Source organism: Ornithorhynchus anatinus, chromosome 8 (genome assembly GCF_004115215.2).
Source record: "Ornithorhynchus anatinus isolate Pmale09 chromosome 8, mOrnAna1.pri.v4, whole genome shotgun sequence".
Classification (NCBI taxonomy): Eukaryota; Metazoa; Chordata; class Mammalia; order Monotremata; family Ornithorhynchidae; genus Ornithorhynchus; species Ornithorhynchus anatinus.
Window position 1 is genome coordinate 8,987,967 of NC_041735.1, and position 27,426 is coordinate 9,015,392.

Consider the following 27,426-nt stretch of genomic DNA (forward strand, 5'->3'; position numbering starts at 1 on the left):
GTGGTGACTGAGGTTTAGAGAAGTGAAGTGACTGGCCTAAAGTCACACAGCAGGCAAGTGGCGGCGCAGGGATTAGAACCCAGGTCCTTCTGACTCCCAGGCCCATGCTCTTTCCACTAGGCCATGCTGCTGCTCAGGAAAATTCTCCTTTAGTTCCCTGAGGCAAGTTCTCTCCACTTACCTCTTGCTACCCTTGCTATTTGCTGCTGACATTGACAACCACCCCTGCCACTTTCATTCATTCAATAGTATTTATTGAGTGCTTACTGTGTGCAGAGCACTATACTAAGCGCTTGGAATGCACAATTCGGCAGTAGATAGAGACAATCCCTGCCCAAAGATGGGCTCACAGTCTACTATGGCTCTTCTTAGAGAAGCAGCGTGGCGCAGTGGAAACAGCACGGGCTTTGGAGTCAGGGCTCATGAGTTCGAATCCCAGCTCTGCCACTTGTCAGCTGTGTGACTGTGGGCAAGTCACTTAACTTCTCTGTGCCTCAGTTCCCTCATCTGTAAAATGGGGATTAAGACTGTGAGCCCCACGTGGGACAACCTGATTCCCCTGTGTTTACCCCAGTGCTTAGAACAGTGCTCTGCACATAGTAAGCGCTTAACAAATACCAACATTATTATTATTCTTCCATTCTCTCCACTCGCCCATCCCTACTGTTTTAAACATTTGGAAAATACAGAAAAATACATTTCTAGAGGATATGGAATTGCTTTAGCTCCCTTGACCCCGAGAGAAGTTTCTCGAACTCACTGTGGGCTGGGACCGTACCTATGAATTCCATTCTACTGTGGTCTCTCAAGCACTTAGTACATGCTCTGGATGCAGTAAACACTCAGTAAATGCGTTTGATTGATTTACTGATTGAGAGCTTCACTGGCTAGGTGTGTACTCAGGATGTACTTAAGTGCTTAATATGTGCTTTGGACACAGTAATCGCTCAAAAAATACGATTGATTGAATGATAAGGATGCTGCAGGTTGGCAGTAAACATCACCTTCACCTGGAAGGGGCAGGAAAATTGGGTTAGAGTTGGCAGGACTCCTTGCTGAACTGGGATATTTTTTACAGTGTGACTGTGAAAAAAAGTTTCTGTTCCACCACTGTGAATCAGTTAATTATTGTGCCAGACAACGCAGATCATTCTAGCTAAAATTTGGGAACTGTTTGTAATCTTAAAAAGATTCAGGAAGCTTGATGGCTCTTGTGAATCTTGAATTCATTTAACTTCTAGAATTTTTTAATGATATTTGTTAAGCTCTTACTATGTGCCAGGCACTGTATTAAGTGCTGGGGTAGATACAAGCTAATTGAGTAGGACACGGTCGATGTCCCACATGGGCTCAAAGCCTTAATTCCCACTTTACGGTTGAGGTAATCGAGGCACAGAGAGGTTAAGTGACTTGCCCAGAGTCATACAGCAGGTACGTGGCGGGGCAGAGATTAGAACCTAGGTCCTTCTAACTCCCAGGCCTTGCACTATCCACTAGGCAACACTGCTGCCCTAGAATTTAACTTATAGAATTAATTTAACTTCTAATCTCTAGAATGTCACTGCTGCCCTGAAGAAATCACGTATGTCTGTCTGTCGATTTATCTAGCAGTATACATTTGTCGGTATAACTGTCTGGGGTCTATCTACGGATCTGACTGACCTCTCAGCTTGCAGTTTTCACCAAATATACCATCACTCTTGTTGTAGTAATGCAGTATCTGATGTCAGAGAATACCAATAGCTTGAAGAGGTATTAAATCTAGATGATGGCTACTAAAATTCTTACTTGCCTGCAGCTAATTCTATTTTTTCCCTCCAAATGCTGGGCCTATCGGTTTATGCTAAATCGCGTGGCTTTTATACACATTCATGGGTCGGCAAACACATACCCATAGTATATACACCCACCCAAATGCCCTACGGATATGTCTACATAAATACATATGCAAGCACAGAAAGGAGAGAGACATCCAGATGCAGATGGACGGAAATTGCGATCACGACTTTAATGGCAAAGTTATTCCTACATTTTTGTCTCTAGACCTGCCGATGGCATTTTTAGAAGAAAAAAAATCTCGGTCTCCATATGCTCCAACAAGCCAAGTTTCATCCCCGTCATACTTTTTTTACGGCATTTTATTTTTTCTGGGTCTCTTTGAGATCCGTAAGTATCCCAAAAGGGATAAATTGATTTCATTTGTAAAAGAGGGGGCCCAACTGCCCCGAAATGCAAATTCCGTTTTCCGTATTGTCCCTTGACTGCTATTTCCATCAATGACCCCTAGAGGGCAGGATTGACTCAAAAAGTAAAGACAGGCAGAGGCCCGTTCAGAAATTAAGAAAGTTGCATGGAAATCATTTGTCTACATTTCAGACTCAGGAGACCAGTTGGACACTTCTTTTGGTACCCTCCCTGCATCTGGGCATATGATGATGACGATGATAAGATTAACAGTATTTGCTGAGTGCTTACGATGCGCCAAACTCTATACTAAGCACTGTAAACACGGCTCACACGTACCACGGTTGCTATGGGGCTCACAGTTTAAGCAGGATCAACAGGTATTGAATCCACCTTGTGCAGGCAAGGGAACCGAGGCACCGAGAAGGTGACTTTCCCAAAGTCACACGGAGCTAGGATTAGAACCCAGGTCCTCTGACTCCCAGTACCGAGCTCTCTCCACCGGGCCACGTTGTTTCCCTGAAGCGTATCTGAGCTCATAATTTTACCGGGGAAAACAGACGTGATTATTCATTCAATAGTATTTATGGAGCGCTTACTATGTGCAGAGCACTGTACTAAGCGCTTGGAATGTATAAATCAGCAACAGATAGAGACAGCCCCTGCCCACTGATGGGCTTACAGTCTAATCAACTCAACATGCAGCCGTCCCACACCTATTCTCTAGAAATAACAGTCACTTTTGGCGGTTCAAAATGTTTTTAGAAAGACCTGTCTTAACCAGTGGCGTCCCTTTTTATCATACTTGAGGGGTCAGAGAATCCTCCATACCATCAGTCTAGTCATCCTTCGTTTTTGGACAAATGGTGAGCTTTACTCACTGATGCGGATGTGCTTGAAAAGGCCAGTGTGAGTATGACCAACCAAACCACGAATATACAACACCCTGTTATGCTACCATGTTTGCTGTTTACTGGGCCTGGGGACAAAAGGCTCCGCATTTATGTCCATATCCATAGTTTATAATAATGTCAGTCTCCCGCTCTCGATTGTAAGCTCCTTGTGGGCAAGGAACATGTCTATCGACTCTATTGTTCTCTTCCAAGCACTTAGTGCAGTGCTTTGCACACAGTAAGCACTCAATAAATATGATTAGTTGGTGGATTAATTCTGCTCCACGGAGTCGGGGACGGGAGTGGGGTGGCACTGGAAGGGAACACTAATGGCTTTTTGAAGCAGGCAAGGGGCTGGAAGTGGAGTTATCATGCAGCTCCTCTCCTTGCCTCTATTAAGCAGATGAAGTCTCGCGGCTGCCGGTTTTCCATGACGGCATTAGGTTCTGGGTTGCTAATGAAGGGTACTTGTTATGTGAAAGGTTTCCTGGCTCCGAGAGATGTGCTGCCTCAGTTTTCTTCAGGTTTATTGTCAGGCTGCAGCAATGGTGTTGGCTTCGCTAAATGAGCCACATCATTCAAACAGTGGTATTTATTGAGCACTTACCTGGTGCAGAGCACCGTACTAAGTTCTTGGGAGAGCACAATACAATGGATTTGGTAGACATGTTCCCTGCCCACAAGGAATTTACAGTCCCAGCTCCACAGCACTTCTCTGTGCTTCAGTTACCTCATCTGTGAAATGGGGATTAACTGTGAGCCTCATGTGGGACAACCTGATTACCCTGAATCTAACCCAGAGCTTAGAACGGTGCTCTGCACATAGTAAGCACTTAACAAATACTAACATTTATTTTTATTTTTTATTTACGCATATATCTAGAGAAGCAGCTTGGCTCAAGGGAAAGAGCCCAGGCTTGGGAGGCAGAGGTCACGGGTTCCCGGCTCCGCCACCTGTCAGCTGTGTGCCCTTCGGCGAGTCATTTCATTTCTCTGGGCCTCAGTTACCTCATCTGTAAAATGGGGATTAAAAGTGTGAGCCCCAAGTGGGACAACCTGATTACCTTGTATCTCCCTCAGCACTTGGAACAGTGATTGGAACATAGTAAATGCTTTAACATATGCCATCATTCTTCTTCTTCTTCTTATTTATTTATTTATATTAATGTCTGTCTCCCCTTCTTGACTGTACACTTGTGGGCAGGGAGTGTGTCTGCTTATTATTATATTGTACTCTCCCAAGCTCTTAGTAGAGTGCTCTGCACATAGTAAATGCTCAATAAATACAATTGACTGACCAACTGGCATGAGAACCTTTCTTTAGAGCAAGCACAGTGTGAGGGTAGTTTGCCATTAATGTTAGCTAATGAGGGATACGGCCCATGTTTAATTCCCACCTGTATATTTTTTTCCCCGCAACTTAGTACAGCGTTCTGCATACAGTAAGGGCTAAATAAATACCACTGCTACTTCTGCTAATGTTGACCGCCAAGCTTGGATTTCTGTTTTGAACACAGCTGTCGGAGTAACCCATTTCATGCTGGCGGGATTGCAGTTCGGGATTCCAGTCGGCGGGGACCTGAGTTGATTTGAAACGTGCGGAATCTTTTATTACTCTTCTCCCTTATTGAAAAGGTAGTTCTGGTAGAAAACATTATGCCTGAATGTCAAAGTGCCCTACCTAGTGTCCCTGCAGTGCTTAGAACAATGCTCTGCACATAGTAAACGCTTAACAAATACCAACATTATTAACATGGCACCCTGGGGCTACTTAGTTGATGCCAATGAGAAATTCTCCCAGGCCAGCCGTTTAAAATAAAGGGAGTGTTTCTCCTCAGTTTTGCTCTACCTGGAAATTGATTAATTATAAATTGGTAAGGCTGGAATGGGCATTGAGAAGCAGCATGGCTTAGTGGCAGAGCATGGGCCTGGGAGTCAGAAGGACTTAGGTTCTAATCCCGGCTCGGCCACTTGTCTGCTATGTGACCTTGGGCAAGTCACTTAACTTCTAGGTGCCTCAGTTACCTCATCTGTAAAATGGGGATTAAAACTGTGAGCCCCATGTGGACCATGGATTGGGTCCAACCTGATTAGCTTGTATTTACCCCAGAGCTTAATACAGTGCCTGACATAGTGGGTAAGAAGTGCCGTAAAAAGTCCTTCCAATTTACTATTATTATTATGGTATTTATTAAGCACTTCATATGTGCTAAAACATTAGGCCCATTAGAGAAGCAGCATGGCTTAGTGGAAAGAGCACAGGTTTGGGAGCCAGAGGATGTGGGTTCTAATCCCGGCTTCACCACTTGTCTGCTGTGTGACTATGAGCAAGTCACTTCACTTCTCTGTGCCTCAGTTACCTCAGCTGTAAAATGGGGATTAAAAGTGTGAGCTCCACGTGGGAAACCAGATTACCTTGTATCTACCCCAGAATTTAGACCAGTGCTTGGCACATAGTAAGCGCTTAACAAATTCCATAATTATTATTATTAGGTTAAATGCTGGAGCAGATGCAGATAGATTGGACACAATCTCTATACTACACTGAGCTCCAGATGGACTCAAGATGGCAACAGCCGAATTCTGAAATTTCAAATGAGCTGGTTAAGACTCTTTCTTTCCTTCTCACTACCGGCTCCTGCCTTCTGTTCACCTGAGTGAGCTTCAACCTAGCTTAAGAAGCACAGAGCACAGGCCTGCGAGTTCTAGTCCCGGCTCTGCCACTTACCTGCTGTGTGACCTTGAGTAGTTCACTTTTCTGTGCCTGTTTCCTCAGCTATAAAAAGGAGATTAAGTCCCTGCTCTGCCTCTCAGACTACGGGCCCATGTGGAATGTGGATTTTTGCCTGATCTGATAATCTTGTTTTACTCCAGCTTTTATCATAGCGTTCGGCTTTAAGCCTAAGTGCTTAACAGGTACTTTTATCACAGGGTTTGGCTGTAAGTGCTTAACAGGTACAATTATTATTCCAATTTCTAATAGTATTATTATTATTCCATATGCCAACCCAAGATAGAACCCTAAGCATATTGTAGGGGAGGGCAGAGATCCTAGCCTGAATTGTTGAAGCGTCCAGTAGCAGTCCTGGACTATGCAACTGCACCAAAGTATGAGGAGAGCCTCTGAGAAGGCCAGCTCTTTTCCAGAGACCAAGCCCAATCTGAGAGCGAGAAGGACTTCTAGACATCGTTCATTTTGCAGGGACCTAAGAGTCCCTTCCTTCCTCTCAGGATGGCACCTGGAGAGTTTTCAGTCCTCTACCAGTCTTGGCTACGGGAGGGAGAGTCAAGCAGAGGCCTGTCCATTCCATTCCTAGCTTGGGCAGTGGCCAGCGAGTGGAAGACCATCTGCTGCAAATCAAAAGTTCACCCTGGAGCAGCCAGGGAGAGAGTCGAGGATGGAGACTCAAGTTTAATAATGATAATAATAATAATTATGGTATGTGTTAAATGCTTACTACATGCGGAGCACTGTTCTAAGCACTGGGGTAGATACAGGGTCATCAGATTGTCCCACATGAGGCTCACAGTTTTTAATCCCCATTTTTACAGATGAGGTAACTGAGGCACAGAGAAGTTAAGTGACTTGCCCAAGGTCACACAGCAGACAAGTGGCAGAGCCGGGATTAAACCCACGACCTCTGACTCTCAAGCCCGGGCTCTTTTCACTAAGCCACGCTGCTTTTCTTACTGTGCAGAAGGCGGCAGTGGTAAACCACTTCTGTATTTTTACCAAGAAAACTCTATGGATCCACTACCAGAACGATTGCAGATGGAGGTGGGGTGTTCTGGGTGAGATGTGTCCATGGAGTCGCTGCGGGTCAGAGACGACTCGAAAGCTTAAGACAAGACAAGTCTCTCTTTCATCCTTGCTCTTCAGCTTTGTAATATCTTACCGTCTTTGCTGTTGCTGATAGAGTGATACCAGACCAAAATTATGGGCTCCAGTCTGACCCAATAATAATAATGATGGTATTTGTTAAGCGCTGACTATGTGCCAAGTGCTGCTCTAAGCGCTGGGGTAAATACAGGGTAATCAGGTTGTCCCACATGGGGCTTACAGTTCTTAATACCCATTTTACAGATGAGGTAACTGAGCCTCTCTGTCCAGTCCTAGCCAAGTCCAATGTCTGTGGGGGATGGATTGTGGCCTGATTTTTGGTAGGTTTTTTTATTTTAGCCCATTAGCATTTGGAGAGGTTTCTGAGGAGAGAGGAGGTGTCGGGTATTGATAACTGCCTGCTGATGGGGCACATGTGGATTTCATCTGTCTGCCACTCAACAAGTCAATCGTATTTATTGAGTGCTTACTGTGTTCAGAGCACTGGGCTAAGCGCTTGGGAGAGGACAATACAACGATAAACGGACCCATCCCCTGCCTACAACAAGCTTGCAGTTGAGAGGATGAACTGAGTATGTGTGGGCAAGAGCGGAATGGCGGGGCCCTTTCTCCCTGATTTATTGATGTCGATGAGGTAATTTCTCCTTTCAAACCAGTTCCAACTGTGGGGCCTCTGCCTTAGCTCCAACGGGATAGGGTAAGTCCAAAGATCTAGGTCCTTCACAGCAATAATTGTGGAATTTAAGGGCTTACTATATGCCATGCACTGTGCTAAGCACTGGTGAGGCTACAGGATAACTAGGTCTCACATGGGGCTCACAGTAAGTAAGAGGGAAAATAGGTATTGAATCCCCAGTTTGCAGATGCGGGAACTGAGGCACAGAGAGGTTAAGTGACTTGCCCAAGATTACACAGCAGGTAAATGTTGGAGCCGGGATCAAAACCCAAGGCCTCCGACTCCCAGGCCTGTGCTCTTTCCACTGCTTCCAGGACTCCCAGGCTACACCGCTTCCCTGGATTTTCTCCTAATCTGAAGCCCCGGGAGATGTATTAAGGGACATCAGTATTTCTGTTTTTAATAATGGTTACAGTCTTCAACCCACCCTGGCTTTCCATCAGGTGCTTTATCAATCCATTAGTTTTTCATAAACCATTTTCTCTTAAAGACATTCCCTACTTTGTTTTCTGCAGTAGTGAAACCACACTGCAGTTTTCTTCCTTTTCCTCTTTCCTTCCCTAGACTCCTCTCTCTCTGCCTCTCACTTACTTCAACCTTTCACCTTGATTGACGTATCTCTTGTCAAGATGTAAATGAAAGATAGTCCAGCAGAAGATGAGATTGCTTATTGCTCTGTCAATTTGTGGGAGCGAACAAGATAAGGAAGAAAAACATATATATTTTTTTCAGGCAAGTCTAGACAGCCTCACATATAACTTGGACCAGTAATGGGAATAGACAGTATGAAAATCTGCACTGTAAAGTACTTTAAAAGGATCCTTTTCTGGGAAATGGCCAGCCTCTGATTTGTCTAATTACCTACTTAGTTGCTATGAATAAATATTAATTACTACTATAGCAGTAGGTACTAATACAATAACAACAAACAATATAATAGTATATGTACCCAGAGGCTTGTGGATTACTGGATTCATTTTAGTAAATACAGAAGAAATATACATCATAGATGCCAGCAGCGACAGCAACCTATTATAAGCAAACAGGAATACTGAGTGATTCGTGGCCTGGTTTCTTAAGCAGCAGGATTTGCAACATACCCAAGACCCTCAAGACAGAGCAAAACAGCCTAGGTTGAGTGATTGCATAGGAGAATCCTCTTCATCATCCCATCCCTCCTCCCCTTGGCCCCCACATCAATTGTGGGGAGATAAAAGGGAAAAGCGTAGCCTTTTTTTTTAAAAAAAAAGTATTTGCTAAGCATTTACTAAGTGTCAAGCATTGTTCTAAGCATCAGGGTACGAGTTAATTAGGTCAGACACAGACCCTGTCCTGCATGGACTAAGTCACCGTCTAAGTAGGTGGGAGAACAGGTATCCCCATTTTACAGTTGAGGAAACTGAGGCACAGAGAAGTTAAGCGATTTGCCCAAGGTTACACAGCAGGCAGTTGGCAGAGCCAGGATTAGAACCCAGGTCCTTCTGACTGCTAGGCCCGTGCTCTCTCCCTAGGCTACTCGTCTCTATTAGACTGTAAACTTCTTGAGAGTTGGGAGTGGGTGTGTTTTTTAGCATTAACCTTAAACCCACTGACCAGGGCAGTAAATCCAGTAAGTTTTCAGGGTTATTTCAGGCCTAGGTTGGTCCATTCTGAGAGCATCCTTGGATGTCCTGCATTTAAACCCCCCTCCAGACTTTTCCCTGCCTCCTGGGCAAGTATGTTTGCAGTGTTCTCTTGTTTGAACAAATCTTTCAATAATAATTAGGGTACTTGTTAAGCGCTTACTATGTGCCAAGCACTGTTCTAAGCGCTGCGGTAGATACAAGTTAATCAGGTTGGACGCAGCCCCTGTCCCACATGGGGCTCACACTCTTATCTTACCTTGGTATCTGTTACCGATTTGTACGTTCCAAGCGCTTAGTACAGTGCTCTGCACATAGTAAGCGCTCAATAAATACTATTGAATGAATTGAATGAATGAATGAATCCCCATTCCACAGAGTAGTGACTTGGCCAAGGTCACACAGCAGACATGTGTGCAGCTTCTCCCGGGCCCTCTGTCTTTCTGACTCCCAGGCCCATGCTCTCTCCACTAAGACACGTCTGGAATCTACATGCCTACCCATCCGGCTCTATCATCACATATCATTCGAATAAACGCACGTCAACTCTTTTGAAGTCTCTCATGAATAAAGAAAGTGCTGGATGGGCCCTTTTCTCTTTTGTATATATAGGGAGAAACAATATCATCCTCAGGCAGGTCAAATCCACTCACACCATACTCTGTCTTGGACAGTGGCATCTAAAGGAGGAGCACTGTGGGCTAGAGGAAAGAGAATGGGCCTGGGACTGAGGGCTGGGTTCTAATCCCAGCCCCGCTACATGCCTGCTGGGTGATCTTGGGCAAGTCACTTAACTTCTCTGTGCCTCAGTTTCTTCACCTGTAAAATGGGGAGTCAATGTCTGTTCTGCCTCCTATTCATACTGTGAGCCCTGTGCTGCATCTGATTAACTTGTATTTACCTCAGCACTTGGAATAATAATAATAATGTTGGTATTTGTTAAGCGCTTACTATGTGCCGAGCACTGTTCTAAGTGCTGGGGCAGATACAGGGTAATGAGGTTGTCCTACATGAGGCTCACAGTTAATCCTCATTTTACAGATGAGGTAACTGAGGCACAGAGAAGTTGAGTGACTTGCCCACAGTCACACAGTTGACAAGTGGCAGAGCCAGGATTCGAACTCATGACCTCTGACTCCCAAGCCCGTGCTCTTTCCAGTGAGCCACGCTGCTTCTCTAATAATGTTGGTATTTGTTAAGCGCTTACTATGTGCAGAGCACTGTTCTAAGCTCTGGGGTAGACACATGGGAATCAGGTCATCCCATGTGGGGCTCACAGTCTTCATCCCCATTTTACAGATGAGGGAACTGAGGCACAGAGAAGTGAAGTGACTTGCCCACAGTCACACAGCTGACAAGTGGCAGAGCTGGGATTCGAACCCATGACCTCTGACTCCAAAGCCCGTGCTCTTTCCACTGCGCCACGAGAAAGCTTGGCACATAGTATGTGGTTAACAACACCGTAATTATCAAAGAGCACTTGGAGAAAAGGATATGATGAATCCATTACTCTATATCGATTCATTTTCACCTCCATTGTGGGTTCAACTTTTAAATAAATTCTTTTCTTTTTAATCTACTATAGACCTCTTGTCCATAACCTCTTGTCTATGTCCTCTCCCCACCCCAGTCCATACTTCACTCTGCTGCTCAGGTCATTTTTCTACAAAAGCAATTATTCCTTGTTTCCCCTTCCTCAGGAACTTTGAGTGGTTGCCAACCCACTGCCACAAGCAGCGTGGCTCAGAGGTCATGGGTTCGATTCCCGGATCTGCCACTTGTCAGCTGTGTGACTGTGGGCAAGTCACTTAACTTCTCTGTGCCTCAGTTACCTCATCTGTAAAATGGAGATTAACTGTGAGCCTCACGTGGGACAGCCTGATCACCCTGTATCTACCCCAGCGCTTAGAACAGTGCTCGGCACATAGTAAGCGCTTAACAAATATCAACATTATTATTATTATTATTATCACAACCAATAGAAACTCCTTACATTGGCTTTAAAGCATCCAATCACCTAACCTACCTAACCTTGCTGATTTCCTATTACAACCAGCCCGCACACTTTGTTCCTCTAACACCAATCTACTCACTGTACCTTGAGTTCATCTGTTTTGCTGCTGACCTCTTTTCCAGGCGCAGCCTCTGGTCTGGAACGCTCTCCCTCTTCATAACCAACAGATGATCACTCTCTCTACCTTCAAAAACCTTATTAAAAGCATATCTCCTCCAAGTGGGCTTACTAAACTCTCATTTGCCCTTCTCCCATTCTCTTCTGTGTTGTCCTTACTTGGATTTGCACCCTTTTCTCACCCCTCCCTCAACCCTATAGCACTTATGTACACATCGCTAATTTCCTTATATTAATGTCTGTTTCCTCCTTAGTACGGTGGTTTGCACCCAGTAAGAGCTCAATAAATCCGATTGATTGAATGACCGCATTTCCCCAAACCTTGCTTGAGACTATTTCATGTTTTCAATGATTTATCCATCAGTAGTGTTCATTGAGCATCTACTTGTGGGCAGAGCATGGTAGAAGTACTTGGGAGCGTATAACAGAATGGATAGACATTGTCCCTCCCCTCAAAGATTTTACAGTCCAGCACAGACAGAATCTGTGGCAAGCATCCCCAGAGATTTGATGCCCTAATCCCATGGGACTACCTTCTCTTCCTGCATTGAAGGTATCTGTGCTAGGTTCCTGCTTTTCACTCTGAGAGAAAGACAAAAATTTCCTGATGCCGTCGTGTGGGTGTTTTTCCTGAGGGGGGAAGAAAAAAGACAGACCCCCCAAACAAGACTCCATTTGCTCTGTTCATGTTACCTTCCTGCCGGTTTTGCATTTTAAAATTATCCTCCTGCCTCTCAAAGAAGAGTATCCAGAAGAGTATTATTATCATTATTATCACTGCAGTAATTTTTGATTGCTGTGCGCGTACTGTACTGGTTAAAGGCAGGGCTAATTAGTCAGAAAACTTACTTTTCCTGGTGAGTCACTGGGAGTTTGTCATAGGAGACTTTAATGAGTCCCCCATGACTCAAGTGATATTTCCTTTCTGCATCACTAAAACTTGCTGTGATAATTTTGGTTTCCTGACCTAGAGAAGAGGCCCCACAGTCAACTCTCAAAGCTGAGAGTTGGAGCAACCCCCAATCAGCAGGGCTGGATGATGAAACCGATATTTTTTCCACCCTATTCCTAGTTCATGTCTGAAGTGAAGGGATGAGTGCTTAGGTACAGTGCTCTGCATCGGGTAAGTGCTCAATAAATACCATTGATACATTTAAATGTATGTAAATGTAAGTTCTGGGTGCTGTTGCAGCCTCCTCAGAAAGGTAACAAATAAATCAGGTATGGCTGCATTTTCCCAAAAACCTACTGATTTACATCATTTAGAAAAGAAGCTATTTAAGGTACCCCCCCCCCCCAAGACCCTTCTGTAATCCAATTTTATTACCCCGTGTGGGGCTAAGCTATATGGAACATTTCTTTTTTTTTTAAAAAAATCTCTTTAGCAGAATCTATTTTGAAAAGAGAATCTTTTTTCCTCTAAAAATCGTTCATATATAATCTTCTATAATTGCACAGAATTTTCTAGTGCTTAAATCATTTACATAGCCCAAAAAAGAAAACCCATCTCTTTATTGATGGAAATTGAGATCATCACTACTACAAAGTAGGGAAAATGTACATGGCTTTATGATACAAATGATGGTCTTTGATGCCACATAACGTATTTTTTTTTTTTTTTGCCTTTCAGAGGTAATGCCCCCAAGTGTCATTTATCGGGAAGCTTCACCGCTTGCCCGTTGGACTTAAGACCGCCTCGTGCTGCTGCCGTCGAGAGCTCCGGAAGCAAATGAGAAAAGGCCTATGACCACAGAGCCGCTGTCCGTGAGGGGCAGGGGTGACCCGTCATTTCAGTTGTTGTTGTCTCGCGCCTCCGAGGAGACGCTCCCAAACAAAATGTCGCTGTCCTGTGACCCGTTACTTAACTGCGACTTGGTTTTGATCAAGAATTGCGCCCTCCTGAACATGATCCTCTCCTGCTCCTGCTTCAGCTCTAGGTAGGAGCGGGAGAACGTGTGGAAGATGGACGTGACCGGGAACGCCATGAGCAGGATCCCGCTCAGGATGCTGCTCAGAGCCACCACCTGGCCGGGGATGCTCCTGGGCACCATGTCGCCGTAGCCCACCGTCGTCATGGTGATGACCGCCCACCAATAGCAGGCCGGGATGCTGGTGAACTCCTGGGTGTCGGCCATCTCGTTCTCAATGACGTACAGCAGCGGGGCGAAGAGGGCGATGGCGACACAGAGGAACAGCAGCAACAACCCAAACTCCCGGGTGCACCTGCGGGCGGTGAGTCCGAGGGTCTGCAGGCCCAGAGAGTGGCGGGCCAGCCTCATGACGTACAAGATCCTCAAGGCACGGAGGATGCGCAGGACGAGGCCAACCTTGTCCAGGTAGCTGTTGCCCGAGCTCGGCTTCTTGTGGCCCACGGATGTGGTGTCGACCACCAGGGTGATGTAGTACGGGAGGATGGCTACTAGGTCGATCAGGGTCAAGGGGCTCCGCAGGAAGGCAAACTTGCTGGGCGCTTGAACGAATCTCAGCAGGAACTCCAGGGAGAACCATGCCACACAGACGGATTCCACGATGAAGATGTTGTAGCACATCTGGGAACACTCGCCCTGGAATAGAGAGGAGGCGTTGCGGGGAATCACGGAAGTTTTCAGTTATTCAAACTGAGCTACGGTCTCGGGAGTTAGAGGACTCAGAGGTAAGTCCCCCTCCTGGGAGCGATAGCCACTTCAGAAGTGAGACCACGAAGGCCAGTTTTATGATTTTCCCAGCCTGGTACAGATGCTACAGAAGGAAGCTGCAAAGCACTGGCCCTGAAAGAGTTCACGCCCAACTTACTCCCAGGGAGCGACGTGCATGGATCAGCCTAATAAATAAATTTTAATATTGCTAATGAGCTGAGGTGGGGCCTGAATAAAGCTTTAAGGATCTAAGGCACCCTGGGTTGAAGGGCACAATTTTAACCTGCTTTATCGTGGCATTCATCTACAAAGAACTGATGTCTCCTCCTTTCCTTTAAATGCCACGTGACCCCTTGCCACCTGGATATCATCAGCTGATCTGTTCAAGGCCAAGACATTCCCCTTTGACAGCTGCTACAGCTTCTCATTTCTGGACAATTTCAGCTTATGGTTCGTTTCTCCCTCCCCACCCTGCCTCCTGCACAGTCCTCCTGGTGATTCTAACATGCAACCGGCTGACCTTTGCACACCGCTGCCTAACACTTCCTCACTCTTCGAGGCTCTACTGACCTTCATCTCCTCCACACATTTGCTACGATCCTACAGGGCAAATCAGAACATCGTTATCAGATGATGCTCCTTGTCCTCAAAGGTCACAAATAGGGTACTATCCTCCTCTTCCAACTTCAAACTCTACTGGTCTATAAGCCCCTTGAGGGTAGTAATCTTGCCTGCCGATTTTATTGTACTGTATTTTCTCAGTCCCTTAGTACAGTGCTCTGCACACAGGAAGGGTTGATAAGCACCAACTCTCTCACTCTCTCTTGCACTACAGTACTATTGCACTCCTCCAACTCCCCCTCACCCCATTTTAATGGTATTTGTTAAGCACTTTGTCTGAGAAACAGCATGGTCTAATGGATAGAGCATGGGCCTGGGAGTCAGAAGGACCTGTGTTCTAATCCCGGCTCTGCCACTTATCTGCTGTGTGACCTTGGGCAAGTCACTTAACTTTTCTGGGTCTCGGATACCTCATATGTAAAAGGGGGACAAGAGTGTGAGCCCCATGTGGGACAGGGACTGTGTCCAACCTGATGACCTTGTCTCTAACTGAGCGCTTGGAAGTGCTTGGCACATAGTAAGTGCTTAAGAAATACCATTATTATTGTTATTATTATGTGCCAGGCACTGTAATAGATACAAGTTAATCAGGGTGGACACAGTCCCTGTCTCACATGGGACTCACAGTCTTAATCCCCAGTTTACAGAGAAGGTCACTGAGGCACAGAGAAGATAAGTGACTTATCCAAGGTTACCCAGCAGACAAGTGGCGAAGCTGGGATTAGTACCCAAGTCCTTCTGACTCTCAGGCCCATGATCTTTCCCCAACGCCACTCTGCTTCTCTTTTAAATTTCAAACTCTCTCTAACTAGAGCCCCCTGACACCTCCCTGCTCCAACGACTCTAGATTCCCGAGATTTCAAGCCTTTTCACCCTGTTTTATTATCCCAGGCATCAGCCACCCCTCTTACCCCACGTGTGAGGGAAAGAACAATAGTAACTCTCTTATACTCTCCCAAACGGTTAGAACAGTGACTTGCACACAGGAAGCACTCAATAAACACCACCGACTGCAGTTCTCCTCCCTACACTCAAGCGAACTCACACACTGAATCTGGCTCTCACTTCTTTAAACTCATCAGAAAATATCCCAAACTGACCAGCTTTAGCCATGCCAAAATTCTGCTTCAATCACATCAAGGTGATTCTTTTATTCTTCTTGACACTCTGGCCCACAACCCTCAACTGCTCTTCCAAATTTAAAATTCCTTTCTAAAGCCTCCAGGCCCTCCACTTCTTAATAACAGCTGATGACCTCACTATCCTTCTTTATTGATGTGATCAGAATATTCAGATGCATCTTCCCCATCATAATATTCCCATCTCTTCTTCCTGGTTTTTCTGAGAAACAGGTATCCCTCTTTTTCGATGAAGCTAACCTCATTTCCTGTGACAAGTTCCCAGCGTTCTCATTCATGAAAGATCTTGCTCTTCTTCATCTCCATCTTGAGAAGCAGTTTGGTCTAGTAGAAAAAGCACAGGCCTGGGCGTCAGAGGGCCTGGGTTCTAATGCCACTTGACTGCTAGGTGACCTTGGGTAAGCCATTTAACTTCTTCCTGCCTCACTTTCCTCATCCATAAATTCGGCCTTAAATCCTACTCCCACCTATATTAACTGTGAGCCTCATGTGGTTTAGGGATTGTTTCCAACCTGATTATCTTTTATCTATCCCAGTACTTAATACAGTGCTTGGCACAAAGTAAGCCCATAAAATGTACCATTAAAAAAACACAAAAAACCCCACAAATTCTCCTCTCCTTCATTGAACATCTAAAGTGTCGGGACATGCCATCCACATCCGGTGTTTCCATTCAAATCTGTTTTTGATGACCTTTAGTCTGGTTTTCCTTTCAACATTTCACTGAAACTGCTTTTAGCTGAAGTTTCCAAATCTAACCAAATCCAATGCTAGCTTTTCTGTGCTCATTTTTCCAAACCTCTTCTCTGCCTTTGATGTGACATGCAAACTCTCCTTTTTATCAATCAATCCTATTTATTGAGTGCCTACTGTGGGCAGAGCACTGAACTAGGTACTTGAGAGAGTACAATATAACAATAAAACCGAGTGGGTAGACATGCTCTCTTACCACAATGAGTTCACCATAGAAATTATGTATATATCTATGATTTATTTACTTATATTAATATGTCTCTCCTCTAGACTGTAAGCTTGTTGTGGGCAGGGACCATGTCTACCAACTCTGTTGTACTCTCCCAAACACTTAGTACAATGCTCTGCAAACAATAAGTGCTCAATAAATACCACTGACTGACGGATTGATTGATTGAAGTTCTTTTTAGCCTTGTCTTTAAGGAATTTTCCAGGTTCTCTTCAAACTGCTCCGACTACCTCCCCTCTCTCCTTTGCTTCTTCTCTCATCCTTATTTTCCAGCTAGGCATCCTTCAGCATTTTGTGCTGGCCCTCTCCACTTCTCATTTTATAGCACTTTCTTGAGGGGAGGTCACTTAATCCCAAGGGTTAACGTTTCCAGTTCTAGCCTCTCGCTGGAAAGATCTCAGTGCCATTTCACTAAATGAGGGGCAAGGAGGGTGGAGTGTAATCCTGGCGACTTGCCAGGAACATAAAACCATTGTAGCAACAGAGGCCAGGGGAGTTGTGAGGTGTTACGCTCCCACTCATCTATTCAAATACTCCCTTCTGCCTCTAAGATATCTGCAGTCTGTATGGCTAGTTCCTAGTTCCTCCCAACTTCTCCAGAGCGGCCATGGTAAGCACAATCCTCCTGCAGATCCCTGAAGATGGTGGAGTCAGGGGGAACGGAGAGAAGTGGGCTGGGGAGGGGATATGCCTTTTTGCATGTTTCTAAATTTAAATTTATTCTCAGTCATTTTTCCTGTGGTGCAGTGGCAAGGGTTACCCAGGGAAAAATCACTGCGGATGTACGAGTCACAATCCCTCCGCTTTTTTTTTTTATGGTATTGGTTAAGCTCTTGGTTTGAGTCAACCATGCTCAAGTGCTGGGGGGTAGGTCCGAGTTAATTAGGTCGGACAAGAGTCCCTGTGTCTTGAAGTCGGGGCCTGCATCTTCTTTTCTGTTTTGTAATCCCCATAGCTCCAGTTCAAAGCTCCTCAAACAGTGGGATCTCAGTGCACGCTATCGAATGAATGAACCTTGGGGGACAACTGAGTTTTTCTCGAGGGTCTTGATTTGGAACTAGTTAGTAGTGATGAGAAGAAGCTGGCCCTAGGTACACATGCTACCCTGGATGTTACTATGGTCTATACACCCACCCTTCCATGTGTGCACACACACACACAAACACACACACACTCAGGGATTGAGCCAGGTGCAGAATTTGAGCTTTGTGACCTGTGTTCCCCAGATATTAGTCAAAGCACAATCACAGATATTAGGGCTGAAAAAAAAATGTGCATCCGACAAGCTGTCCCAGTTAGTCTGTCATTTAAGTTGCCACGCCTGCTTCCCACCTATAAAACACTCCTCTGTAAAATCTGCTCTTGCCTATTAGCTGCAGATGCTTTTATCTCCTCACAGAGAGCACCTTTTAGCTGACAGAGGGGGCCTCAAATTGCACCCGTCCGATTCATTTCCCAGGCCTGGCATTAATAACCGTTCACTTTAGGCCACGGGGGCCTCGGTTTTGGCCGGGAAAGCCAGCGACTGTGCTCTCGGGGCCCCGGAGATCCGAACCGCGGCCGACCCGGGCCGGAACTCACCTGTTCTTCCTCTTCTCTTAGGATGGGCATGGTGCTGATAGACAAGTTCACGGCGGTGATGGTCACAAATAGCACAGACAGGCATGCGAACACTTTCCCCGGCAGCCCCGACTGAGGCCTCTCCACCATGTCCCGCAGCCCCTTCATACACAGGCCCACCCGGGCCTCCTCGGCCACTTCCGCCAGGCTCTCGCTCTCCAGCAGGTCGTCCTCCCTCTCGTTCATCTCCGTGAACTCCTCGATCTTCTGCAGGTAGCGGCGCTGGCAGCACCAATCCAGGTTGCCCTCCTCGATGCCCCAGTAGAGGAGCTCCTCCCGGAAGGAGAGGGCACACATCTCCCTCAGCAGACGCAACTTCCCCACCCGCAGGAAGGTCAGGATGGTCCGGAAGGCCCCGGGGTTGCGGTCGAAAAAGAACTCGTTGCAGGTCACGTCGTAGTCGTCGCAGACGTTCAGGATGTCGTCAAAGTTGGTGCAGGACTTGAGCTGCCCGAGCCGGGTCAGGGGGAACCCGTCGAGGGTGGTCCACGGCAACAGGTACCTGATGCCCCCCACGTTGATGATGATGTGGCGTTTGCGATCCTCGGGCTGAGCGCTCTGGTAGAGATCCTCTCGCGGGGGGAGAAGCCGGGCTCTTTGGTAAAACACTCCCTTGAGCGAGTGCGACTCGGGGAAGAAGGTGTGGTTGAAGGAGGTATCGGACACACAGCTCAGGGCGCTGTAGTCGTAGTCCGAGTTCTCTCCGGGCAAGAGAGTCATTTTGGCAACCGGACTTTACATTCCTCCTTGGAATTCTGAAACAAGATGGGGAAGGGAGGGGGTAAAAAAAAAAAAGGGACAGAGAGACAGTTTTTCTGACAATCATTCAGGTGTTTGGCCTCGGGTAAGCAGTGACAATGATGACCATGCTGCTCGCAGGACTATTTTAAGATCAGTGAATAACCACGGCAGAAAAAGGGGCTGCCAGCAGCTCATTCTCAGCTGCTTGGTAAGGCAGAAGCAGCAGCCAAAATGCTCCACTCTCTGTGAGGGAAGGCTCACACAGAAAGCCCAGCTGTGGACTTCCACCCCACTCTCCGCTCCTTTTGCTCGTGGCTTCTAAAAGTGCTCTGACGCCACAGAGATTTTGAGATCGAGCAAAATTTCAATTCTTTGCATTGCCTTTTTTCTCCAGAAACCCACTGGTACGATTACTAGGAATTCAGTTCCAATGAAGGTGAAAATGATTTTAAAGGCAGTGTTTATGAATCTCTGTAAAATGATGCCCGCTACACGCCTCCAAACCCGATCTGTTTATAGTCTGTCTAGCCCCAGAGCTCATCAGAGTGTTCGGCACATTGTAAGTGCTTAAGAAATAGCACAGTTATTAGTTTTGCAGACTAATAGTCCCGCAATTATAAGGTACAGAGATGAATTACTCTTTATTCATTCCAACTGGCTCCACCTTTCCGGGTTTTCCCTCTGCAATTGCATCCATTCCATCCATTGCATCCATTGAGGACCTATTTGTAGGATGCTTCTGAATGGTAGCTGTGAAATAGTTTTGGGGTTTTTTTCTGGCTAATTTTTTCTAGTCATTAAATTCAAGTAACAGAGCTTCCTTTCAAAAAATGTCTCCAAGTTTGCATCATAAAATAGATGCGGCTTCACCCTCAAAGATAAAAAAAAATTCACCAGGGGAGTAAATTTTACTTTTTATTTAACAAGGGCATGTCCCTGGAAGAGGCATATATTGTATCCTTAGAGCTATTCAATAAACAGACCATAGAACCAAGTTCTCTTAGTTTTCTCTCTAAAAATCCTAACCTTTGGACCATCTCAGCTTTTCACTATAGCTATTTCCCCAAGTCCTGGCAAATCAATGGTCTTTATTGAGCAATTACTGTGTGCAGAGCACTGTACTAAGCACTTAAGAGAGTACACTAGAATTGGCAGACACGATCCATACCCTCAGGGAGCTTACGGTCTTTCATTTGCCATGATAATGTTGCCATACATCACTCTACTTGAAAAGTATTCTACCCAGAAAGCAATATAATGTGAAAAAAAACCCCAATGTCCTGTTTCCTGGCTACAAGTTCACCGACAGATAATGAATATTTTATTCTCCTTCCCTGCAGCACTTGGCTCCTCAGAGACGGCAGGAGACTAATTTGCTAAATGAGGATTAGACACTTTTTTTAAAGTTCATTGATGGGTCTCTGGTGTGTGCATATGTACATGTGTTTGGCTGCAGGGGCCGGGTGGGGAAAATACAAGGGCAGGTCTACTCTTCTCTGATGTATAAATGGAGAAGTCAAGGTCATAAATTTGTTTCAGAAATGAAATCCCCTGAAAAAATGGGGAATGCTTTTTTTTTTATTAGTTGCAACCTCATTCTAAACTAGCATGCCGTCAGTCAATCAATCACTGGTATTTATTGAGCACTCACTCTGTGCAGAACACTGTCCTAAGAGCTTGGGAGAGGACACTAAAACAGAGTTGGTAGATCCCCTTCCCTGCCCACAACGAGCTTACGTTTTAGTGGACCGTGTGCCAGGCACTCTGCTAAGCCCTGGGGAAGATATAAGATAATCAGGTTGGGTACTGCCCATGTCCCATGTGAGGCTCAGAGTCTAAGTAGGAGGGAGACCAGATATTGTATCCATAAATAAGGAAACCGAGGCTCAGAGAAGTTAAATGACTTGCCCAAGGTCACACCGCAGCCCTCTCCCTACTTCAACTGATATAAAAGTGCTTTGGAAAAATCAAAGCACTACACAAATACAAGGTATGTGGGTCCTCATGAGTTTTACTGGTTGTAGGCCTTTGTCATTTTCATTATGTTTATGTGGTATGCTGGTGAATTTGAATCTGATTTGCTTCCATACTGTAAATTGTATTTTTCAAGAGGCCATATCTTTCTCCTTCTCCCCATTTGACCCAGTACAGGAATTAACACCCAGTGGGTACTAAATAAATGTTGCCGAACGAAAGAAGATTTCTTGAACGGAGACCGTGGCCATTGGCCATGTTACTGCTCAACAAATGGCCAAAGCGTGTGAAAGCCAGGCTCCCATTTTCCAAATTCTTGCAAAGAATATAACATCCTGAGTTTGGTGATAGCCACTGGGAAAAAAGATGGATAAATAATCACCCATCATGGGGAAAATAATCATTATGTACTGGATGTCACAAAATCAGCAGAAGCAGCAGATAATTGAGAAAATCTGCTATTTACAAAACTCTAGTTCTCTACTATGGTGATTTCCCAGGGAAGTCTGGATTGATTTCCCTGGCAGTAAACTGGTGTAATTCTTCCGGATCAAGAGTTGCATCTGTGCCTCTGACTCAGGCAGTTCCGTGCATCATGAAACAGAATCAAATTTGTGAAGTATAAAAAAAAAAGGAAAAAGAAAATTCTTTCCTTTTGTGTTTTGTAGCCACCATGGTGAGGCAGGTTTCTACTTGCAGAGCCCACTTTTCGGTTTCTCTATAGTCCACCTTTCCTTCTCCCAGCCAATAGTTTTCAAGAATCTTACTGGCTCAGTACTGGACCCTTCATTTTGTGCAAGTGAGAGAGCGTCTTTGTGTGTGTTTGTGGGTGCGCAATATGCAGAGGGAACACCATGTGACCTGTGGCATCATAAACTACTATCTATGGCTGCCCTTTCTTTGCCACTGCCAGATTTTAAATGCTGCTGAGCTCAATCTATGGCCAGGTTTGCTTTATTGGACACACAAAGTGGACAAGTTCAAACGAACACTGATGTCATGCTGCATTTCTCTCCAATTAAAATGTTAATGCAGAAGCAGCGTGGCTCAGTGGAAAGAGCCCGGGCTTGGGAGTCAGAAGTCATGGGTTCTAATCCCGGCTCTGCCGCTTTTCAGCTGTGTGACTTTGGGCAAGTCACTTAACTTCTCTGGGCCTCAGTTACCTCATCTGGAAAATGGGGATTAAGACCGTGAGCCCCACGTGGGACGACTTGATCACCTTGTATCCCCCCCAGCTCTTAGAACAGTGCTTTGCACATAGTAAGCGCTTAACACATGCCATCATTATTATTAGTAGTAATGAGAATGGACTCAGGCACTAGAGATGGGCTAAGTGGCCCTGATCAGATGGACAAAGAAGGAGCACGAGGGTTAAGGAGCCCCAGTGAAATTGTTAGGCGTTTTCATTCTCCACCTCCCATTCGCCTTTCCTTTTCATAACAGTGACGATTTAGTGATCCGACTACACCAGTCTTTCCCGGATTGCTTCCAAATTCAACAACAGCATAATCTCAGAAGGCACACTGTGCTGAGGTTCCAAAACGGCCAAAGTGCCGTGTTTTTGCAATCCAGATCGAATAGAGAACAAATGGGAAGCAGAGCATGCCCTAGTGGATAGAGCTCAGGCCTGGAGTCAGAAGGACCTGGACCCTAACCCTGGCTCCACCACTTGTCTGCTCTGCGACCTTGGGCGAATCACATCATTTCTCTGTGCCCTCACTTACCTTATCTGGAAAACGGGGATTAAGACTGTGAGCCCCTGTGGGATAGGGACTGGGTCCAACCAGATTAGCTTGTATCTATCTCAGCGCTTAATACAGTGCCTGGCACATAGTAAGCACTTTACAAATACCATAAAAAATTGCTCCCACAACATTTCTCGGGGGAACAAAAGCAAAAAGACCCTATTCCTCACGGAAAACCCTGATGGTGTTCAGAGGATCTCCCCAGCCTGTACCTGGTGAGCTAACAAAACTGCCAGTTCAGTTAATAATGATAATGATAATAATAATAATCAGTATTGGTTAAACACTTACTATGTGTAAAAGGGTGTGCTAAGAACTGGGGTAGAAACAAGATAATCATGTGGGACACAGTACTGTACCCTCAGTTTACAACTGAGGAAACTCAGGCGTAGAATAATTGTGACTTGCTGAAGGCCACCCAGCAGCCAAGTGTTTAGTACAGTGCCCGGCACATAAGTGCTTAACAAATACCAAAAAAAAAAAGTGGCCGAGCTAGGATTAGAACCCAAGTCCTCTGACTCCAGGCCCATGCTTTTTCCACTAGGTCATGCTGCCTCCCAATGGGAGAAGCTTTCAGGCTGGAGCCAGAAGAGATATTTCATCGAGATGCTCCGAGACCTCCTCACTGATTTTTTCCCTTGGACTGTAATTGGAGACAGAGACACTAAACCCTACCAAAGAAAAAGCTCTGCAATCACGGAGAAAAACTACACCAGCTACTCTTTTCCACTCCGTTTGCTGACATGTTCCCACAGGGTAAGTTTTAAGGCTGCAGAGTCTAGGGCTCCAGATGGATGGGTGTAAAGAAGGAGGGTGTTTACCTATGCAAATATCAATTCTAAACAACTTTCCAACTCTACATTTTCCTCTCAGGTGGAGGCTTATGTCTATCTGTTTTGTCTAAAGAGGGATGCCGTTTGGAATGATTCTGATCTCGGCAGAAATTCCACTGTCGGAAATGTAGGGCATCGGGCAAGGATTGTGGGGTTTGAAGGAGGGGTCAGAGAGGACACTGTAGCCCACTCTTAAGGGATCAGAAACATAAGCCCTTGTGGCTCTGGCTAACAACTGGATAGCAATTTCACAACTGCACTTGAGACATGTTTCTGAAAAGCACGGTTGACTTTAGGGCTCTGTGATGCAGGGATTTTCAAGTTGTGCACAGGTGACACTAGTGCCAAGATCATATGGGGCCCAAGTGAGCAATACATGCTCAAATGGGTGTCTGGGGTCGTCTTAAACTATTCGCTAATTTTCTCATGTTAAATTGTACTCCAGTTCCACAAAATCACCGCCACAAACCACTTTTCAATCACACGTACACACACACACACACACACACACATACACAAACACACATGCCCTGCAATGAGTCAACAGCCCCGTTATTCTTCAGTTTTGAAGGATGTTCTTTCTGCTCACGTCTTTGAGGTATTAGCACCCTCCTATGTTCATTAGGGGCAAAATTAATTTACTAAAATTCAACAGGTCAGATTCACCAAGCACCAGGGCAGTTGGGGCAAGTGGCTGAGAAATTCACACACTCTCTCCAAAGACAGATGGCCTCCACGTTCAATCATTTAGCATATGGTACTGCCATTATCTATCAGATTTGGCCTATTTAATCTTCTAAAGACTTCAAACCACACCAACAGCCCTCAACAGTTACATTTTAATAAATCTCAACTCCCAAACATCTACAATGACTGCACCATTATCACCAACCCAACTTAATGCTGGGTAAAATGTAGAGCCTTTATATTTTCCAACTTAATGCTGGGTAAAAATGGTGGGGATATTTCCTCGTGCTTGTTTTAGCGAAGCAGACCCAGGAGAGACAGCATCTGCCGGAACTCCAAACAGGGGTGTCACGAGCTTGTTGTGGACAGGGAATGTGTCTACCAACTCTTTTGTACTCTCTCTAGTGTTTAGTACAGTGCTCTGCACACAGTAAGTGTTCAATAAATGCCACTGATTGATCGACAGAGGTGCCTCCTTCTGGGAGTTACACATTCAGACACCACTCCTGAGAGAGAGGCAGCATAGCCTGGTGGATAGAGCGAGGCCCCGGGGAATCAGAAGGACCGGGGCTCTAATCCCGGCTCTGCCACTCGTCTGCTGTGCGACTCCGGGCAAGTCGCTTTACTTCTCTGTGCCTGTTACCTCCTCTGTAAAACGGGGATTAAGACTAAGCTCCACGTGGGGTTGCGTCCAACCCGATTACCTTGTATCTACCTCAGTGGCCGGTACAGTGCCGGCACCTGGTAAGTGCTTTAACAGAAAGCACTAAACATACCAAGGCCATCACCAGTGATCGCTTTCCCTTTTCCTTTGCGAGCTGCTTTGCCGGTGAGCGGGAAGAAACACATACCATTAAAACAAATGGCAAGTCACTTCACTTCTCTGGGACTCAGTTACCTCATCTGTAAAATGGGGATTGAGACTGTGAGCCCCACATGGGACAGGGACTGCGTCCAACCCAATTTACCCGTATCCACCCCAGCGCTCAGCACCGTGCCTGGCGCATAGTAAGCACTTAGCAAATGGCATTATTACCGTTATTACTATTATTACTAAAACCGAAAAGCAGAAAGGGCCAGCCACGAGGCGGCATGAAGAATGGGCATCCACCCTTTAGCAGCCAGAACGGGCGCCGAACCCTTCGGCTCCGCTCCAGGGGGGTTGGTTAACGGGCAGAGAGAAGGCAGTAAATGGGCAGAGGAGTTGGCGAGAGGAAAGCCGTTGGCGAGGGCAGAAACCCGGGCAACCCCGCAGAGGGGCGAGGGAGAAAGGGCCCCGCTACGGCAAAGGCCCCAGAGGAGGAAGGCCGGGCGGGCCGGACAAGCCGCAGCCGGACGGAACGGCCTAAAGTTGGCAGTCGGTGCAGGGTGTTGCTGGGCGGGGGTGATGGTGGGTGCGTCGTTTGGACTGTGAGCCCGTCACTGGGCAGGGATTGCCTCTATCTGTTGTCGAACTGTCCATTCCAAGCGCTTGGTACAGTGCTCTGCCCAGAGTAAAGCGCTCGGTAAATACGACTGAATGAATGGTGGGTGGGGGCGATCGGGCGACCCGCCCGGCTCCGGGGCCCGCGGGGCAAACTCCAAACGTGGTGCTCGGGCTGGTCAGCGCTGCCAGTCCTGGGGGCGAGGCCCGGGGGGGGGGGGGCATCCCTGCCCTGCGGACGGATGGACGGAGGGAGGGATGGACGGGACCAGCCCCCTCTGCCCCTCGGGCTGCCGGGGCAGGGGCAGCGAAGGGATGCGCCCGGCTCTGCCTGCTGCCCGCGGCCCCGCTCCGCCCAGCCCCTCTCTGGACTCCGGGCAGGCGGGGACGGACAACTGGGCTGAGTGTCCGGTCCTGTCCTCTCCGGTCCTGTCCAGTCCGGTCCTGTCCTCTCCGGTCCTGCCCAGTCGGGTCCGGTCCAGTTCTGTCCCGTCCAGACCGGTCCTGTCCACTCCGGTACTGTCCAGTCCGGCCTTGTCCGGTCCAGTCCTGCCCTGTCCGGTCTTGTCCGGTCCTGTCCGCCCCCGTCCAGTCCGCCTCCCTCCCTGCTCCCCGGGGGGGGGGGGGTGCAGGGCGACGGACCGAGCCCGGGCCGGCGACCCCCGGGGTGGTGCCCACCTGTGCCCGCCCCGAGGACCGGGCCGCCCGGCCGGGACCGCCCCGGGCCGGAGCCCTCCACGTGCCAACCGCCCCGCGCCCCCGCAGCGCCCCCTGCCGGCTGCCCCGCCGCCGGCCTCGGGCCCTCCGCCAGCCTCCACCGCAGCCTCACTTGGAAACTCTTGGCTGCTGCGGCCGCGGCTGTTGCACCTTCTGCTGCTGCTGCTGCTGCTGCTGCACCCTCTGCTGCCGCCGCTGCACCTTCTGCTGCATCCAAGCCTCCACACCCCGCTTCGGGACTGCCAGCGTCAGGTGGCCAGGGTGAGAGCCGAGGAACCCCGGAGAGGAGTGGCCCTCTCTCCCCCTCGCCCCTTCAGTCTCCCGTGTTTCAAGCCGGAGCTCAGGTTCCGCGTTTCGGAAGAGGGAGACGTCCGGGGCTTCGCCGAAAGCCTCTGCCCTGAGCCCTCTCCTCTCAATCCCGCCCGCTTCCACTCCCCTCTCCTCTCTCCTCTCCTTCTTAATGCCCTCCCCCTCCGGCCTCTTCCTTCCTCTCTTCCCCGGCCGCCCCTCGGCCCAGAAGGGAACGGTCAAGCTGGGAGGGATCCCGAGAGCTCAGACGGTCCTCGGAGAGGAAAAGAAAGGAAATCGGGAAAAGAGCCGTTCTCCCTGTCTTTCTCCCCCACCCTCTCCCCTCCCCATCTTTCTCCTCCCTCCCCCCACTCCGCTCCCCCTACCAATCCCGTCTCCCCCCCCCCCCCCCCCCCCCGTTTGGCAAAACGTTTGCGTGGCTGTCACTTCTCGTAGATAGGAAGCTTTTTCAAAGCTGGGGTGGAGTCTGGATGTTTTCAGTAGGGCCTCCCCAGGTTCCTCTACGTCGTGGAAGAAAATACCACTCTGCTACTCAAAAGTAAAGAGCACCGCTCTGGGAATCAGGATTCGAGTCCTGGTTCTTGAAATAGTGGACAGTTTTTCTCGCCTGCGATCGCTGATCAATAATAAAGAAACCGGTAGCCAAGAAATA

General features: G+C 47.2%; 1 protein-coding gene and 1 non-coding gene across 2 annotated transcripts; one reads left to right on the forward strand and one right to left on the reverse strand.

Moving 5' to 3' along the window:
- The first annotated feature begins 6,298 nt into the window (after positions 1 to 6,298).
- On the forward strand, positions 6,299 to 6,436 carry LOC114813980. Its single transcript, XR_003761724.1, has one exon. It is a non-coding gene; the product is annotated as a small nucleolar RNA SNORA7 (small nucleolar RNA).
- Positions 6,437 to 12,839: 6,403 nt separating this feature from the next.
- KCNG1 (potassium voltage-gated channel modifier subfamily G member 1) lies at positions 12,840 to 26,908 on the reverse strand. The gene is made up of 3 exons (XM_029071297.1): positions 26,578 to 26,908; positions 18,307 to 19,100; positions 12,840 to 13,911 (listed from the first exon to the last, which is right to left on the reverse strand). The coding sequence occupies exons 2-3, from the start codon at positions 19,063 to 19,065 to the stop codon at positions 13,138 to 13,140; spliced, it is 1,533 nt and encodes a 510-aa protein (XP_028927130.1). The 5' UTR covers positions 19,066 to 19,100; positions 26,578 to 26,908; the 3' UTR covers positions 12,840 to 13,137.
- Between the last annotated feature and the right edge of the window lie 518 nt (positions 26,909 to 27,426).